This window comes from Exserohilum turcica, assembly GCF_000359705.1.
Source record: "Exserohilum turcica Et28A unplaced genomic scaffold SETTUscaffold_11, whole genome shotgun sequence".
NCBI classification, from domain to species: domain Eukaryota; kingdom Fungi; phylum Ascomycota; class Dothideomycetes; order Pleosporales; family Pleosporaceae; genus Exserohilum; species Exserohilum turcicum.
The window spans coordinates 412,098-427,844 of record NW_007359926.1 but is presented as its reverse complement, the minus strand read 5'-3'; the positions used below and the strand labels follow the sequence as shown (position 1 = coordinate 427,844).

The following is a 15,747-nucleotide window of genomic DNA, read 5'->3' as shown; positions in this document are numbered from 1 at the left end:
CTGGGATTGGCTCAATACTTGGCGAAGTTGTAACATCGTTACACTAGCTATATAACAGCTTCTATTTCATAATATTTAATATAAAATTTTCTATTATAGACCTAGTAGGTGTAAGCCTATAACTAAAAAGCTTCTATATATACTTTATAAGCTTAGCTTTATATTATATAACTAGTAAGTAATTTTATATTTTTTATAGTAGCTATATAAGACTAGGTTTGTATGTAGTAGCAGCGTGTTAATATTAATAATATAATGCTAAACCTTTTTATAGCTACTCTATATAGAAGTTATTTTTTAGAATCTTATATATTAACTACTAGAAGCGCTTTCTTAATTAGAGTTATAGTAGTGGAGTTATTACGCGTTAAAGTGGGTGGGTCTGTTTTGGGAAGGTGCAGATGGTGTTGCATCCGCTGAACAGTTGCACGCACTGACCACCTACAGTATTGCCAAGTGATAACGTGAGTTCCTCATCTGGCCAGCAGTGAGAACTATGAGCCGTGTGTCGACAGTTACATTCTGCCGGTGCACAGGGTCGCGCGCTGTCCTGGCGCTTACCTGTGCGTCTTTCAGACTTTCGCGTACTTATGCAGTCAATTTATATACCTTTGAAGCTCTCATTAACAACTGGACGGCCAAAATGCAGCCGTAAAGTCAGAACAATTGCATTTTATATCCGTAGCAAGATGCGTACTGTCAGTTCTACTACTGAATAGGCGACACGGTCAATGTTGCACATTCATACAACACGACCCCGTAAGGCTTCTACTCAGTCAGACAACGATTTCAAGTCTGGACATCTAAATTTAGGTTTGGTGTTGCTAGGCGAGTGCTTCGATGAGAACAATTTCCCAATAGGTCCGATAGGGACGATGTCGGTTCTCGCCATTGGATCATTTGGTGCCCATGTGTCAATTACAGTTTCAATGCTGACAGTAGTCGGCCGTCTCACCAGGTACCTTATTTCTGTAGCTATGCTTTCTTCCTGTAGCTCTGCGTTCATGCGCTTCTACACACAACACGTCCTTTACGTAAAACTTTGAAAACGATATGACCTGGTTCGCAAGTCTATCTTGCGGGAATTTAGAGTACCATGTGATATCCTGACATAAGAGCATGGTGTACTTAAGTTTCCGTCTCGAGGGATATTCTCCCTGGATGTGCCCCCTTGGTTATTGCAAAGCACATGCATGATTTTGGGCCACAGGCCTGCTGCCACATGTATTTCTGTGTTGCATACGAAGAATACAGGAAACAACGTTGTTTACAATTCCTTACAACCTCCACCCCATTGTACACTCTCATCCAGGGTCACGTGATGACAGGAACAGGGCTCCATGGCGCAGGTATCATCACAACCCTTGCAACCAAGCACACACGTTGGATACAAGATGACAGCCATCTCAAACCTACCTCTCCCATACGAATAACAGCCCAAGGCCTATCAGCATATCTCAACACCGCATGTCCTGTCGTCTCTTTCCTTCGCCTCCGCCTCATGGCACCACGCATATTGCACCGAGCAACGATACCTCGGCTGCCTCTAGCCCGAGAATAGAACACGGAAAAATCCACGGCTTCAGCCAAGCACGCAGATCGCATTCCCGCCTCCGCAAACACTCCGCACGAAACGGCTACAAGTTCTCCCTGCCAAGCTGCGGCTAGGCTGTTCTGGGAGCCGTTAGGATCACATTATACGCGCAGGATCTTGCGTGCGATACTGCTAAACGGTTAAGCTGCCAGAAACGACAAGGTCGACCGGGTATTCTCTCGAAAATGCAGCAAGACAAGCTGGGCAAGCGGGCAGAAGATGCAGGTACAAATTGCTCGCCATCCGTGGTGGATTGCCACGAGGTTAGGTTTCCTCGCTGGCTGTAAGGCCTCGTGGTATTCTTTCTTCTCAACCCCAAGATGGTCAGGGCGGCCATTATTGGTCTGGCTGGCCTTTTCAGCTTTGCATGTGCACAGAGCAGCTCTGTCAAAGTCCGATGGATCGACGGCACGCCAAAGTACCTTTCTGGAACGACGTTTGGAGTGCCCTGGCCCCGCGGACAGCACCCTGCCAATGCGACGACGTTTACAACGACGGGCGATGCAAGTCTCCAGTCATGGGTGACTGCGTATTGGCCTGATGGCAGTCTGAAGTGGACTGGGCATGCTCTGGGAGCCAGCGAATCTCCCGCCGACGAATATACCATCACGGCAACGAGTAAGGGCAATTCATCTGCACCCCGCCGTGCACGACGAGCTAGCGGCATCCAAGTCAGCGATTCTGGCGAGGAGATTGTAGTCGATACTGGCAAGGTCACGGCAGTATTCCCAAGATCAGGCAATGTTCTTGTTTCCAGCATCAAGGCTGGTGCAAAGACTGTTGGTACAAATGGCCATCTTGTCCTGCGATCCCAATCTGGCACTCCGGACGACAATGCCGACGGCAAGCCTACTGGCATCGACTATTTTGCCTTTACCAGCAAGATATCCAACGTTACTGTATCTGAGGAGAACACTGCTCGCACGCTGGTCACTGTTAACGGTATCCATACTGCAACCGGCGATAGCGCTCATGACGACTGGCTTCCCTTCACTGTGCGCTTTTATCTCTATGCCAACTCGGAAGCGATTCGCATAATCCACACGATTGTCTACGATGGAAACATGTACGATGATTTCATGTCTGGCCTTGGTATCCAGTTCGACGTACCTCTGGCGAACGAAAAACTCTACGACCGCCACATCCGCATTGCAGGTGTTGATGGGGGCATGCTCCATGAAGCCGTCAAGGGCATCACTGGGCTCCGCCGCGACCCAGGCAAAGACATCAGATCAGCTCAATACAACGGAACAGCGCTTCCAGATCCGTCAACCTGGGACCAGCGCGTAACCACTCGTCTCCAGTGGATCCCAGCATGGAGCGACTACCGCCTCACGCAGCTCTCTCCCGATGGCTTCACGCTCAAGAAGCGCACCAAAGCCGGCCAGAGTTGGGTGAAGATCCCTGGCGGAACCAGAGCAGGTGGACTGGCCTACCTTGGCGGTGCTACCGGCGGCGGCCTTGCCCTCGGTCTCCGCGATTTCTGGAAAAAGTATCCTACAAGCCTAGATATCTCAAATGCCGCCACAGACACCGGATCCATAACCCTATGGCTGTACAGCCCGCAAGCCGAGCCCCTGGATCTGCGCCCTTACCACGACGGCCTGGGCGAAGACACATACAAAAAGCAGCTTGACGCCCTGGAGATCACGTACGAGGACTGGGAATCCGGCTATGATACTCCCCACGGTATTGCACGTACAAATGAGTTGTACGTCTACGCCTTCGACACGACGCCATCAGCCGACAAGCTCTCTGTACTCACAAACTCGACAAACTCCCCGCCAGTACTCCTCCCCGAGCCCAAGTACATGGCCGACACGCAAGCACTCGGATCCTACTGGGACGTGCCAGGCGCAGTCGACTCTGCGCAAGCGCAGACAATCGAAGAGCACATGACGTTCCTGATCGACTTCTACAAGGAGCAAATCGAGCAGAGGCGGTGGTACGGGTTCCTGGACCATGGCGACATGATGCACACGTACGACAACGACCGGCACCAGTGGCGCTACGACATTGGCGGCTACGCGTGGGACAACTCCGAGCTGTCTCCCGACCTCTTCTTCTGGACCTATTTCCTGCGCAGCGCCAGCCCAGATGCCTACCGCATTGCGCACGACCAGGCGCGGCACGGCGGCGACGTCGATTCCTACCACGTAGGCAATTTCACCGGCCTGGGGACCCGCCACGGCGTCCAGCACTGGAGCGACAGCGCAAAGCAAGCCCGCATTTCGACGCCCGTGTACCGCAAGCCCTTTTTCTACATCTCCGGCGGCGACGAGCGCACCGGCGATCTCATGCGCGAGGTCCTCGACGCCGACAAGGCGTTTCTGCGCGTCGACGCCCGCCGCAAAGTCCGCGATCCAAGCATCATCTACAAACCCGATGCGACGGCGCTCTTCCTCAACTTCGGCACTGACTGGGCGGGTCTCGCGCAGGCCTACCTAATTGAATGGGAGCGGCGCGGGCCGCGCGCACAAGAAGCCCACGACAAGCTCGTCGCGAGCATCGTGTCGTATCCGAAGCTGAAAAACGGGTTTGCAACAGGCGAAGCGCTGTATAATAGTCTCAACGGCGAGTGGGCGCCTCCGCCTACCGATCCCAACAACACGGGCGAAGTCACCGTGTCGCATCTCTCGGGCGTGTTTGGCGTCCTCGAGACAATCGACCAGCTTGTAACGCATTTTGGGGCCGACCAGCAGAACGTCACGCGGCCCTTCTTCGACGCCTTCTTGGACTACTGCTACTACTATGGTGCTGGCAAGGCGGAGCAAAAGGCGCGCTATGGAGAGGACTTTGGTAGCCTGACGCTCATGCAGGGCCACTCGCGGTTTACGGCGTATGTGGCAAGTCACAGACACAATGCGTCGCTGGTGCCGCGCGTGTGGTCCGAGTTCCTGGGCGATGGGAGTAAGGATGGTCTTGCGCCGAGTGCGCCGTGGAATGCGGTTAGGATTGGTGGCAGTGATGTGTTGGCTCCGGTGGATGAGGCGACATGGGTTAGTACCAATGCTATGGCTCTGTATGGGGTTTCTGGTATTGAGAATCTGGCGCTTGTGGGGGCGCCGGATGTGAGCATTATTGGTGGTAATGCTACTGTGAAGCGATGGTCGTAGATGGCTGTAATGTAGCGAATGAATATTTTGATTATCCTTGCATTACAAAGCTAGCGAGGTATTAAGCTTATTACATAGCATGCGCAATGACGAATAGATATACCCCGCACTCTGGAGTCGTTAAGAATATGGTGCGTAACCAAGAGTAGCCTCTTGATGTCTGTCAGTTAACAGCAGGTTACAATAATCACAACTCACTGACTCGCTACTGATCAATTGTCCCACCGCGTATATCTCCAAATCAGTCCCCTTTACTTGGTCTTGATGGCACCCTTTCCAGCCTTAGCACCCTTGACCTTCTTCTCTTCCGCCTCATTCGGCGGCTGTTCCATGCTCCTGGTACCCATCTTGGGAAGGAATCTGCCGACGCGCTCCTGGTAAATCTTGTACTCGGGATACTTGCCCGCGCTCAGCAACTCGGTAAGCCATGTGCTGCCCTGGAACAGAATCAAGTAGCTGAAAGCACCGATACCAGCCCAGGTGGCATATTGATCGGTCTCGAGGCAGCTCCATTGGTACAGACATACCCAAAAGGCCTGTTCGGCTGCGAAATTGGGGTGGCGAGACCAGGCAAACAGGCCTGTAGTGTTGAAGCCACGGTCAAGCTGATCGCGCGTGTACTTCTTGCCGGCTGGTACCTTGGCCGTCTTGCGGTATTCTTCCCTCGCACTGTAGTAGTTCCACTGGGCCTGGTCGGCAAACCATTCAAAGACAACGAGAGCGACCATGATTCGGCCGAAGAGGACGTCGAAAGTACTGACTTCGTTTCCGGCGACGCGATTGGCGAGAAGCAGAATGTATGCGGGGGTCGTGATGACCCAAAGGAGAAACTGGTCTCGTCAGCATGTCATGACCACGTGTCCAATTGGCATGTATGCGCCTACGTTCTGGCCCAACGAGATGAAGGCGATGTTGAAGAAGAACATGGCTGGCCCTCCAATGTAGTCTTTGACAATGATCCACCTGTAATCCTCACTTCCGATCTCGTACCCGCCCTTGCGCCAGTAGTTGTAGGTCAAGCGAGCACTCCAGATGATGGTCACGGCCATGACATGGTCGAGCTTGGTTGCAGGCAAGTTGTTCATATGCGCCCAGAGCGCATAGTGGGTAGTATAGAAAGCAGGTAGCAAGCTCCAGATGCGATCGACCTGCGAGTAGTTGCGGTTGATCTCAGAAAGGATCAGAACCGCAGGCGAGAGGAACATGATGGCAAAGGCCAGGGAACTCATGAGCGGGTTTGTGCTCAGGTAGAGCTCTTTCAGAGCCTGTGGATCCGAGATGCGTGCTGCGACCTGGTACGGGAGGGCGTAGAACTGCTGCAGGAAGGGCTGGACCGTGGTGAAGAAGTCGGCACAGTCGGGTAGCGTCTTGACGAGCGGCAGCGCCATGTTGGCGTAGGTGCTGGGGTCAGGCATGGCGGTGCAGGCGAGTGTGCGGTGCTGGAGATACAATGGCCGTGTGGTGAAGCGTAGGCAGCGGACGTGGCGCGGTAGTGGGGAGAGGGCGATGACCTCATGAGTCGCCGTTTTTCCTGACGATGTGGTGGCCTAGCGTGCTGCAAGGGCGCCCGTGCGGTTCTTGGACGCGCCCCTCGACGCCTCGACGCCTCGACGCGCTTTCACATGACCACGCACATGTTTCCCCGCCGCCTTCCCACCCAAGCGCCCCTTGCATGGGCACGCAAATACACCACAGGCATGCCGCGGGTATTGTGCGTGGCCGAGAAGCCTTCCATTGCAAAGGCTGTTGCCAATCATCTCGGCGGGCAAGCCAGAGCCGTAAGCTTACATTCTTTCATGTCTGGGCATTCGAGGCTGATGGCTAATTGCACCAGGAAAGCGTCCGCGGCATCCAATGGGTCAAGAACTACAAGTTTGATTTCCATTTCAACACCTGGGGCCAGTGCTCGGTCACCTTTACGTGCGTTGCTGGGCACATTGTCGCCCAGGACTTCAACGACCGATACAAAAAATGGCACTCGTGCGCACCGGCGTCGTTGTTCGAAGCTCCTATTGTGTCTGGCATCGCAGAGGTAAGCGTCGGGCCGCCATTTGCCAGCTTCACTAACGTATAGCTAGGACAAAAAAGCAGTGGCGGGCAACATTGAGTCGCAGGCGCGGCAAGCATCCATTCTGTTCATCTGGACCGATTGTGATCGCGAGGGCGAGCACATCGGGACTGAAATTCGCGATATTGCATTAAAGGCAAACCCGAACATGCAAGTGTGGCGAGCACGCTTCAGCAACATTGAAAGAGCGTCTGTATGCCTTTGCTGTGGATGGGCGTTCCGCTAATATATTTAGACATGTCATCCACGCCTCGCAGAATCCTATCCGCCTAGACGAGGCTCAGGCCCAAGCTGTCTCGGCCCGCATCGAGCTGGATCTCCGTCTTGGAGCCGCCTTTACGCGCATGCAGACGCTAGCGCTGCAGAACATGATTCCCCAGCAGGGCGATGAGCGAGGCAAGCTAATCAGCTACGGCTCTTGCCAGTTTCCGACTCTGGGATTCGTCGTGGATCGCTACCTGCGAGTGCGCAACTTTTTCCCAGAGCCGTTCTGGTATATTACCGTAGCGCACACAAAAGACGAGGTGGATGTCAAGTTCAACTGGCGACGGGGCCACCTGTTTGACCGCATGGCCGTCACTCTCATCCTTGAACGCTGTCTACTGTCCAAAAAGGCAAAGGTCACCAAGATGGGCAAGAAGCCGACGTCGAAATGGAAGCCGCTCCCCTTGACGACTGTTGAGCTGCAGAAGATGGGAAGCCGATTCCTCCGCATGACGTCGCAGGACGTTATGAAGGTGGCCGAAGACTTGTACACCAAAGGATGGATCAGTTATCCGCGTACCGAGACGGATCAATTTGATCGTGGCATGGATCTGCGGGCTCTGGTCGGTCGGCAGACGCAGGACGGGCGCTGGGGCGCATTTGCACAACACCTGATGAACGGCGGATTCCAGCAGCCCCGGCAGGGCCGCAACAACGACAAAGCCCATCCTCCGATTCACCCCGTCAATTACGTGGCACCCACGCAGCTCAACGAGCGAGAGCGAACAGTATACGAGTTTGTGGTGCGCCGGTTCCTCGCGTGCTGTTCGGAGAATGCAATTGGAGAGGCTACCGACATTGAAATCGAGTATGGGGGCGAGGTGTTCCACGCACATGGGCTTCGCGTAATTGCACGGAACTATCTAGAAGTGTACCCATATGACAAATGGGAAAGCAGTCAGGTGCTGCCGCAGTATGCCGTGGGGGAGACGTTTGAGCCGACAGAAGCAAGCATGGTGGACGGGCAAACGACGGCGCCGGGCTACCTGACAGAGCCGGAGCTGATTGCGCTCATGGATGCCAATGGAATTGGCACGGACGCGACCATGGCCGAGCACATTGCCAAGATCAAAGAGCGCGATTATGTCATTGCACGACCCAAGGCGGGTGGTGGTGGTGCAGCAGCAGCAGCAGCAGCAGCGAGCAGAGGCCGAGGCAGAGGCCGAGGGTCAAGAGGAGGACGTGGCGGACGCGGCGGAGCAGTCAGTGGACAGGGCAGCGAGGGCACCACAGGCGGAGTTCAAGAATTCATTCCGACGACATTGGGGGTGGCGCTTATTAAGGGATATGACAATGTGGGGTTTGAGACGAGCCTGAGCAAGCCGTTTCTGCGCAAAGAGGTAAGTGGAGTGGTGTGCAGTCAGTTGTTGGGAGGCACGGGTGGGATGGATGTGTTGCTAACGGGCTCGGCAGATGGAGGCGCAGATGAAGGCCATTTGCGAGGGCCGCAGTACGCGCGACGACGTGGTGCAGCAGAACCTGGAGCAGTATCGCGCGGTGTTTAACCGGACAGTGCAGCAGATCAATGTGCTGAAATCGGTACGTCAGGCCTTGAGGCGGAAATTGGGCATTGTGTAGAGGCATCGCTAACATGGGGACGGATGCGCTAGGCCATCACCAAGTATGTCGTCAACGCGAATCATGGCTGAGGCCCTGTCCACGCGGGGGCATGGCAGGGCGAGGCTCACGTCACCACGGGTGCAGTTGCGAGGAGCGGCATGCGCCATGTCTTGCAGTCGCAGGCGACCTGTCGGGGCAGCACGTGTGTTGATGGTGGGTGAGTAAAGAGGAGGAGGACAAGGAGGTGGTAGTGTGTGTGCGTGTGCGTGTGCGTGTGCGATGCAGAGGCACAGCGAGGTCGGACCTTTTTGGCGGCGGCGCCATGGAGCCCCCCGCGGCACGATAACGCCAATGGGTTTCTGCGAATGCGAGGCATGGAATGACGGATGGCCAGTACAAAGCGCCGATATGGAGAGGCGCTGACGACGGGCCTTGTATCGGCTGCGAACGGGTGTGGAGGCCGCGCGTGGCCTGGTTGGCCTTGGAGGAGGAGGAGTCATGACGGGCCACGACGACGACGACATGACACGACGACACGACACGACACGGCGATGCGGCTCTTGGGGTGTCTGGTGCAGTTTGCAGAGTTAGGGCAAACTTTGCATGTTGCCCTGCTTTGTTGGCGCGTCGGGACCCTGGCTGGTGAGTCGCAGAAAGTCCCTGGGGCTGCACTGCGCTACTCCGAACATTACTGCGATGGGCGAGGGCGGCGGCGACAGCGACAGCGACAGCGACAGCAAGAGGGAGCGCCCATGACGCCTGGCAGCCGTGGGACACAGTCAGCTGGTTCCGGGCCAATGGGGGCGCAGGGGCGTGGGATGCATGCACATGCGCCTGGCTTCCTTGGTTGCGCTGCGTGCAGACAGGCGGGCTGGCGGGCAGGCGGGCAGCAGCCAGGCCAGCCTTCGGAACCAGCGAGGCCTTATCATGGCGTAGTCCCTGCTGCGCTCATGACACATCCATCGCACGCACATCTCTGGAATATTCAACACACTCACACTCACGCTCGCACATACACATACACATACTCGCTCACGCCCACATACATACTCGCTCCTCGCCGGCCGCTCCGTCTGCCGCTCCCCTCGCCTGCCACCCGCTTCGCCGCCCCCCCCCGTGCACACACCGCACCCGCGCTGCCAACTGCTCTTGGTCCGACGACGCTATATCGGCATCCTCCCGTCACCGACTCGCTGATCCACATCGCCGATCGCGAGACGTCTCGGAACGGTCAAGTCGAGCTCCACAGCTGCACCTGTCCACCACAACACACCGCCAGCACATTTCTGCCCGTTTGTCGCTTAGTTCTTTGTCGCGTAGCACGCTTCTATCACCGTCTTAAATTTCAAGGCCCAAATTCGCCCTGCAGCTTCAACTTCTCGCCGCAACTCCAGGGACCCTATCCCAAAGACCCTTAGGTACGTCGGCCATGGCCTACTCCACACTCGCCTCGACACACCTGCCCTCTTCAAGCCGCTTTCTTGCTGACTTTCACATGTCCGCAGTCTAACAGTCTTGTCCGTCCCGCCCGACTGCCCAGCCAACTCGCGCTCTGACTCCGCCAAACCCCCCCTGCCTCGCAGCTGCAACATGGCCACCATCACTCCCAAGCCCATGTCCAACATTGCCATGGCATTTGGGCGTCAGGACGGTGGACATGCTACCTCTACGGGCACCCTTCCCACGCCCCCGAGCTCCATCTCGCCCACGCTCCCGGCACACAAGCGACGCCCCATGCCCGTGGCTGGCCGCGTGCAGACGCCAGAGGACGAGTCTCTGGATATAGACCTCCAGGATGCGGTGGAGCATGCAGCGGCGCAGGATCAGCCCTCGGCTCTCTCCAAGGAGGCGTTGGCGGGCCTGGATGCGACGCGTCAAATCACGGCCTTGATGCTGGCCAAGCACCACCTGCCCGACATTCTCGTCGGCCACGGTGCCATGCCCATTCGTGAGATGATGGCACACCTGACCCAGGCGGTCCCGGGCTTCTCGGGCTTGCCTCCCGCCAAGGCACGCAGGCTGGTCGTTGCTGCGCTGGAACACCGGGCGGGAGGCGGCCTCCACGGGCAGGTCAAGTTTGAAAAGGTCGGCTGGGGGCGCTGGAGCGTAGCAGGCTCAGGCGCGCAGGCTCAGGGAATGCCGATTGGCGGCAAGCGCTCTGGAAACGGGCAGACGCCGCCGGACAGCATCGACAGCACAGGAGGCAGCCTGCAAATACCCAAGCTGCGACAGGACCGTGACGTGTACGCCGGCAGCTGGAATGCCGGCTCATGGTCGCCCCACCGCCAGGACGACGACGAGGACATGGCCGACCAGATGTCGCTGGACGACTCAGACGGCAGTTCCGACTCGGATTCGGCCTCGGACATGGAGCTGGAGGAAGAGCTCAATGACGATACGGATCAAGAAGACTGGGCGACCATGGGCCCTGAAGCTCTTCGCGAGACCCGCTGCGGTCCGCGCCGAGAACACCGTGACTACAACTATCTAAGCCGAACTCAGACGAGCAACCCGCGCTACCGGAATATATCCGCCCAGGCCCACTCGCTGCCTCAGCATCATCATGCCCATCATGTTCATCATCCCCACGCGCGCACTGCCACGTCCTCGTTTCAACATTTCCTTGCTGTTCCCCATGCATCCCGCGGTAATCACGTCGTGAACGCGGGCACTTCTCCCACCACCACTGTTTTCCATGCCTCCACGACGCCTGTTGCCGGCTCCGGCGCTGAGCGCGACGCCATCGAAGCCCTCATTGCAATGGGCTCCATGTAGTAGTGGGCCCGTTTATATATATATTCTTGCACCACGCCATGCACTACTATTTACCCTCCTCTCAACCCACGCTTTCTCACTCTACATCCTTATTTCGGGCTCCTCCTCCGCTATGCATCACGACCAACATTTATAAAGGCATCTTTTTTTGTATTCAACATTTTAAGGTGGGGAGATCTTGGGGGCCCCTCTCCCCCCTTGCGCGCATATACATATCATAACATGACATATTTTATCAACAACAACAACAACAGCGCGCTTATTACACAAGGACTTGGGGTTTGTAGCGGTTGCAAGGGAGCATTAGGCAAACAAACTTTTTGTGTGTGTTTTTTTTCTGTTGGGGGTGGCATGTATTCTTTTTCTTTTTGCCCTGCGCGCGCGCAAGCAAGCAAGCACCCCCCTTTTTCTTTCTTTTCTTTTCTCTTAACTTAGATTACGTTGGTATAAACACCCACCTTACCTCCTCCTCTCCAAAAAAGTAGTAGTTCTCGCCCTTTTGGTATTTTTTTTTTTGCATGGTTCTGGTATGCAAAAAAAAATGCGGTGGGAACGATCCGTCAAGTGCTGATGTGGATCATATGAAGCTAGCTTCTCTTTCTTTTCTTTCTTTCTTTCTCTCTTTCTTCTTGTTTGTTTGGTTTTTTTTCTTTTCTTCTTTCTTTTCAGAGTTTTCGAGCGTGCAGATTGCATGTCTTTTGTCGCTCTATACACTTATTACTATTATAATATAGCTTATATACATATGCACAAAGGCGAAGCTAGTTGTTTGTTTGTTTGTTATCTTTCCTGTAGAGATTTTGCTTTACCGTGTTTTTTTTTCTTCTTCTTCGTATTGCGTGGGGGGAGAGCGGGCTCCTTTGTAGATATTCGTTTGCTCTGTTACTGCTGCTGTACCTCCTTCACTTACACATGCAAAGCTAGCTCAGATGCTGCCAAGGTAGAAGCGTCGTGGTATACACAGTCTGTTTTGCGTAGTAAGCGACCGACATTAATAGTAAAATGGATGCATGATCTGGCAGTCGCTTTTTCCCCCATCTCTATCCATGCCTGATGCAACAGTGCTATGCTATGCCTCGTCAAACGACACCCAAAAACATGACTACACTCACTCCCTCCGACTATCAAACAGCACCTTCACCCTCCCCTCAACCGCCTCATCCACCGAGCCCGTAATCCCACGCACGAGGTCGGCGCCGAAAAACGCCACGCCCAACTCCTGACTGGTATACCAACTGGCGCGATCGAGGTTCCCTGATCCCAGGACCACGACGTCGTCATCGACAACCGTCATTTTCAAATGCGACTGCTGCGGCTCACCCCTTTCGTCGCCTTTGCCGCGGGCGCCGCCCATGGGCTCGAAAAACGACACGTGCAGGGTGCCCGGCTGGGTTGCAGCCATTGCTGTTTCCTCGTCGACGCTCGACGTGTCGTGGCGGTGGTACGTGGAGCACAGCGCGCGGTACCGCTTTATGAGCTTGGCCATGCAGCGGTGCGTCGTGGTGCCTGCGGTTACGAGTTGCTCGAGGATCATGAGGCGGGCTGATGTGAGAATCGTCACGTGGATGCCGCGGGCGAGGGCGCGCAAGAGCGCAGCGAGGACGGGAGGCGCCGTCAGATTGGGTGTTTGGATGCGGATTGTGCGGTGTGCGTTTGCAAACAGCGTGAGAAGAAACGTGTTGAGTGGTGTTGGGGGTGCTTGTAGTGCATCTTGCGGTGCGAAGAGGCTGAAGTGTGGGTTCCGGCGGTGGGGGCTCGGCAGGAAGATGCTGGGCGTGTTTGTGGATGAGAGCTGGATTGAGGATTGGAGGGCTTCGACGGGTTTCACGGCGGTGAGGGGCTCTGCGTCGAGAGTCGTGGGCTCGTCTTGTCGCCGCTCCCAGAATGTGCGGTAGAATTTTAAGAACTGCGATACAATGGGCCCGGAGAGGGTGACGGCGCCTTCAAACCATTCTTCCCAGCTGATGTTGCAGCTGGGCAGGACGGCTGTTTGGCGGTCCACGATGATGAACTTGGGGTGCATAACGCTAAACGGCATGAGGAATATCGACTTGATCTCGAGGTTGAGGCCGTTCAGCTCCGACGGGTCGGGCAGACCCAGCTTGCTGACCCATGTGGCGGGAGGATATGTCTGGCCTGTTATGGCCTGGTTGTGGAACAGTTTCTGGAAAAGGGAGCTTGATGAAAAACATAGCCGGACTCTAATCTTATCCGTGCCTCGTCTCACAGCCTTGTCGGACAGTCTTCTCAGCACGTGGTTGAGTGTGTCGAGGGTTGCGGACCGCGCCCAGAAACATGTCACGAGGATGAGCTCGTGGTTGGCAGATTCAAGCAGCGGGACGAGAGATTGATAGATTGCGGATCCGGTACCCGTCATGAATGTGTCGAGGTTGGATGTGGTGACCAGTGTCCGGGGGTAGCGGGCATAGTAGCTTGGATCGTCACTTGCATTGCTGGGGGCAGCGGCATCGAGGGCAGAGATGAAGGGTTCGTTGAAGTGAGACACGGAAGGCGACGAGGCTGGCGGCATGTCTTGGGTTCATACGACGGTAGCAATGCAGGTACAGGTGAAGAATAGTTGGGGATTATTGGTGCGATGACGTTGAGCGGCGGTGTCGCGACCGCCGTGAGTGTCGACGCCGGACGCGTCGAGTCTAGGCCTGTTCCGGCCAAGTAGCTCCACAGGGATCATCGCCCCAGAGCTTCTGATCCCCGCCAAAATTTACAGAGCTTCCACAAACATCGACATCATCACCACAGCACCAGCCTCGTCTGACGAAAACCCACCCTGAGAAAAGTCGCCTGCCATTCACACCCGGATAACTGGTCAATTGAAGAGTCGTGCTGTATCCGTGACGGAATCGCCTCCGCAGGCGCACCGCAGAAATGCCCGTCTCCATTCTCCCGCCCAGCGCGCCCCTCCCACCCCGGCGCGATGCAAAGGACGAGTCTGATTCAGATGTCGACATGGAAGATGACGAGGACCTCGCTATCTCGTCTTCAAAAGCCATTGTCACGCCCGGCGAGCACATCACGTCCGACCCGCAATGGATGCGCGGCCACGGCACATACATTCCCTCTGTCCCCGCTGGCTCGACAACCATAATATCCACCGTCGCCGGAACGCTGCACAAAACAAACAAGCTGCTGTCCGTCCAGGCGCTGCGCGCGCGGTACCAGCCGGAGATTGGCGATCTGGTCGTAGGCCGGATCATGACGGTTGGAACAAAAAAGTGGAACGTGGATATCGCAGCGCCCATGCTCGCCAACCTCCCGCTGTCCAGTATCAATCTCCCCGGTGGCGTGCTCCGAAGGCGCACAACAGTCGACGAACTCAACATTCGGACCTTCTTCCAGGAAGGCGACTTGCTCGTCGCTGAAGTGCAGAGTCTCCACCAGGACGGCACTGCCTCGCTGCACACGCGCTCGCTCAAGTACGGAAAACTGCGCAACGGCCTGTTTACCAGTCTGACTGGCGCCGGCGGCGGTATCCTCAGTCGCAAGGGCGGTGTTGTGCGCAGTCGCCGCCAGGTCTTTACGCTCAACACGGCCGCGGGCGAAATCGACATCGTGCTCGGCGTAAATGGGTACATCTTCATCAGCAAGCACATTGCCACCAGCGCAGATCCAAAGGAAGTCGGCATCAACCGGCTGGACGAGAGCGTGACCGAGACGCTGTACTCGAGTCAAAACGACGATATTGACCCGGGTGTTATGCGCGAAATCACCAGAGTCAGTACCCTGATCCGCGGCCTGGTGGCGTGCGGCTCCAAGGTCGACGAGGACATGATTGTAAAGGTGTACGAAGGCGCGGTTGATCTCGAGGCCGAGGAAAAGACGCTCGGCGGTGTCGACAGAGGCATTGGCGCAAAGGGCGTTGTCGAGGCTGTGCTGGCTAGGCTCGAGGTGGAAGCTGGCGGCTGAACAAATGGCGAGGCGCAGAAACAATAATTCAAGATAATCGACATTAAACACACCGAAAATGAAGAGGCCATGCAACACAGCATGCTCGTCCTGCCCGACCGAAAAAAAATCTAACTCGGGGGACTCAAATCCAAATATGCCGGAGTCGCATGTGTGTGCGTCTTCGGCACGAGCTGTTGCCATCACCACAGACAGACAGGCACAGACAAAAGTGCACACGAAATGTATCCAGCAAAAACAGACAAGTTTTAACCATTGGTACAATACATAAATCATCATCATTGTCATCGTCATCGTGCCATATCCCATTTTCTCACACTCCATATCATCGTGAAACCGAAACGACAACAATAACAATAACAATAACCGGAACTTCCCACCCCCCCCCCTACCTTCCCCCTATTTGACACAAACGAACGAGAAGAGAAGAGAAAGAAGAAAAAAAA

At 55.5% G+C, this 15,747-nt stretch overlaps 6 protein-coding genes across 6 annotated transcripts; 4 read left to right on the top strand and 2 right to left on the bottom strand.

Annotated features, from left to right (window-relative positions):
* Positions 1–1,914: 1,914 nt before the first annotated feature.
* SETTUDRAFT_182633 (uncharacterized protein) lies at positions 1,915–4,710 on the top strand (the record flags this gene model as incomplete). The annotated part of the gene is made up of 1 exon (XM_008023832.1): positions 1,915–4,710. The coding sequence occupies one exon, from the start codon at positions 1,915–1,917 to the stop codon at positions 4,708–4,710; it is 2,796 nt and encodes a 931-aa protein (XP_008022023.1).
* Positions 4,711–4,724: 14 nt separating this feature from the next.
* Positions 4,725–6,193, bottom strand: SETTUDRAFT_167047 (uncharacterized protein). The gene is made up of 2 exons (XM_008023831.1): positions 5,595–6,193; positions 4,725–5,540 (listed from the first exon to the last, which is right to left on the bottom strand). Exons 1-2 carry the CDS (start codon positions 6,123–6,125, stop codon positions 4,962–4,964), a joined length of 1,110 nt encoding a protein of 369 aa, XP_008022022.1. The 5' UTR covers positions 6,126–6,193; the 3' UTR covers positions 4,725–4,961.
* Positions 6,194–6,407: 214 nt separating this feature from the next.
* SETTUDRAFT_102706 (uncharacterized protein) lies at positions 6,408–8,691 on the top strand (the record flags this gene model as incomplete). Its single annotated transcript, XM_008023830.1, has 6 exons — positions 6,408–6,488; positions 6,545–6,742; positions 6,789–6,967; positions 7,014–8,382; positions 8,456–8,581; positions 8,653–8,691. The coding sequence occupies 6 exons, from the start codon at positions 6,408–6,410 to the stop codon at positions 8,689–8,691; spliced, it is 1,992 nt and encodes a 663-aa protein (XP_008022021.1).
* A 1,029-nt stretch (positions 8,692–9,720) lies between these two features.
* Positions 9,721–11,432, top strand: SETTUDRAFT_167046 (uncharacterized protein). The gene is made up of 2 exons (XM_008023829.1): positions 9,721–10,020; positions 10,108–11,432. Exon 2 carries the CDS (start codon positions 10,193–10,195, stop codon positions 11,375–11,377), a length of 1,185 nt encoding a protein of 394 aa, XP_008022020.1. The 5' UTR covers positions 9,721–10,020; positions 10,108–10,192; the 3' UTR covers positions 11,378–11,432.
* An 826-nt stretch (positions 11,433–12,258) lies between these two features.
* SETTUDRAFT_145611 (uncharacterized protein) lies at positions 12,259–13,907 on the bottom strand (the record flags this gene model as incomplete). Its single annotated transcript, XM_008023828.1, has 1 exon — positions 12,259–13,907. The coding sequence occupies one exon, from the start codon at positions 13,905–13,907 to the stop codon at positions 12,486–12,488; it is 1,422 nt and encodes a 473-aa protein (XP_008022019.1). The 3' UTR covers positions 12,259–12,485.
* Positions 13,908–14,263: 356 nt separating this feature from the next.
* SETTUDRAFT_182629 (uncharacterized protein) lies at positions 14,264–15,525 on the top strand (the record flags this gene model as incomplete). Its single annotated transcript, XM_008023827.1, has 1 exon — positions 14,264–15,525. The coding sequence occupies one exon, from the start codon at positions 14,264–14,266 to the stop codon at positions 15,299–15,301; it is 1,038 nt and encodes a 345-aa protein (XP_008022018.1). The 3' UTR covers positions 15,302–15,525.
* Between the last annotated feature and the right edge of the window lie 222 nt (positions 15,526–15,747).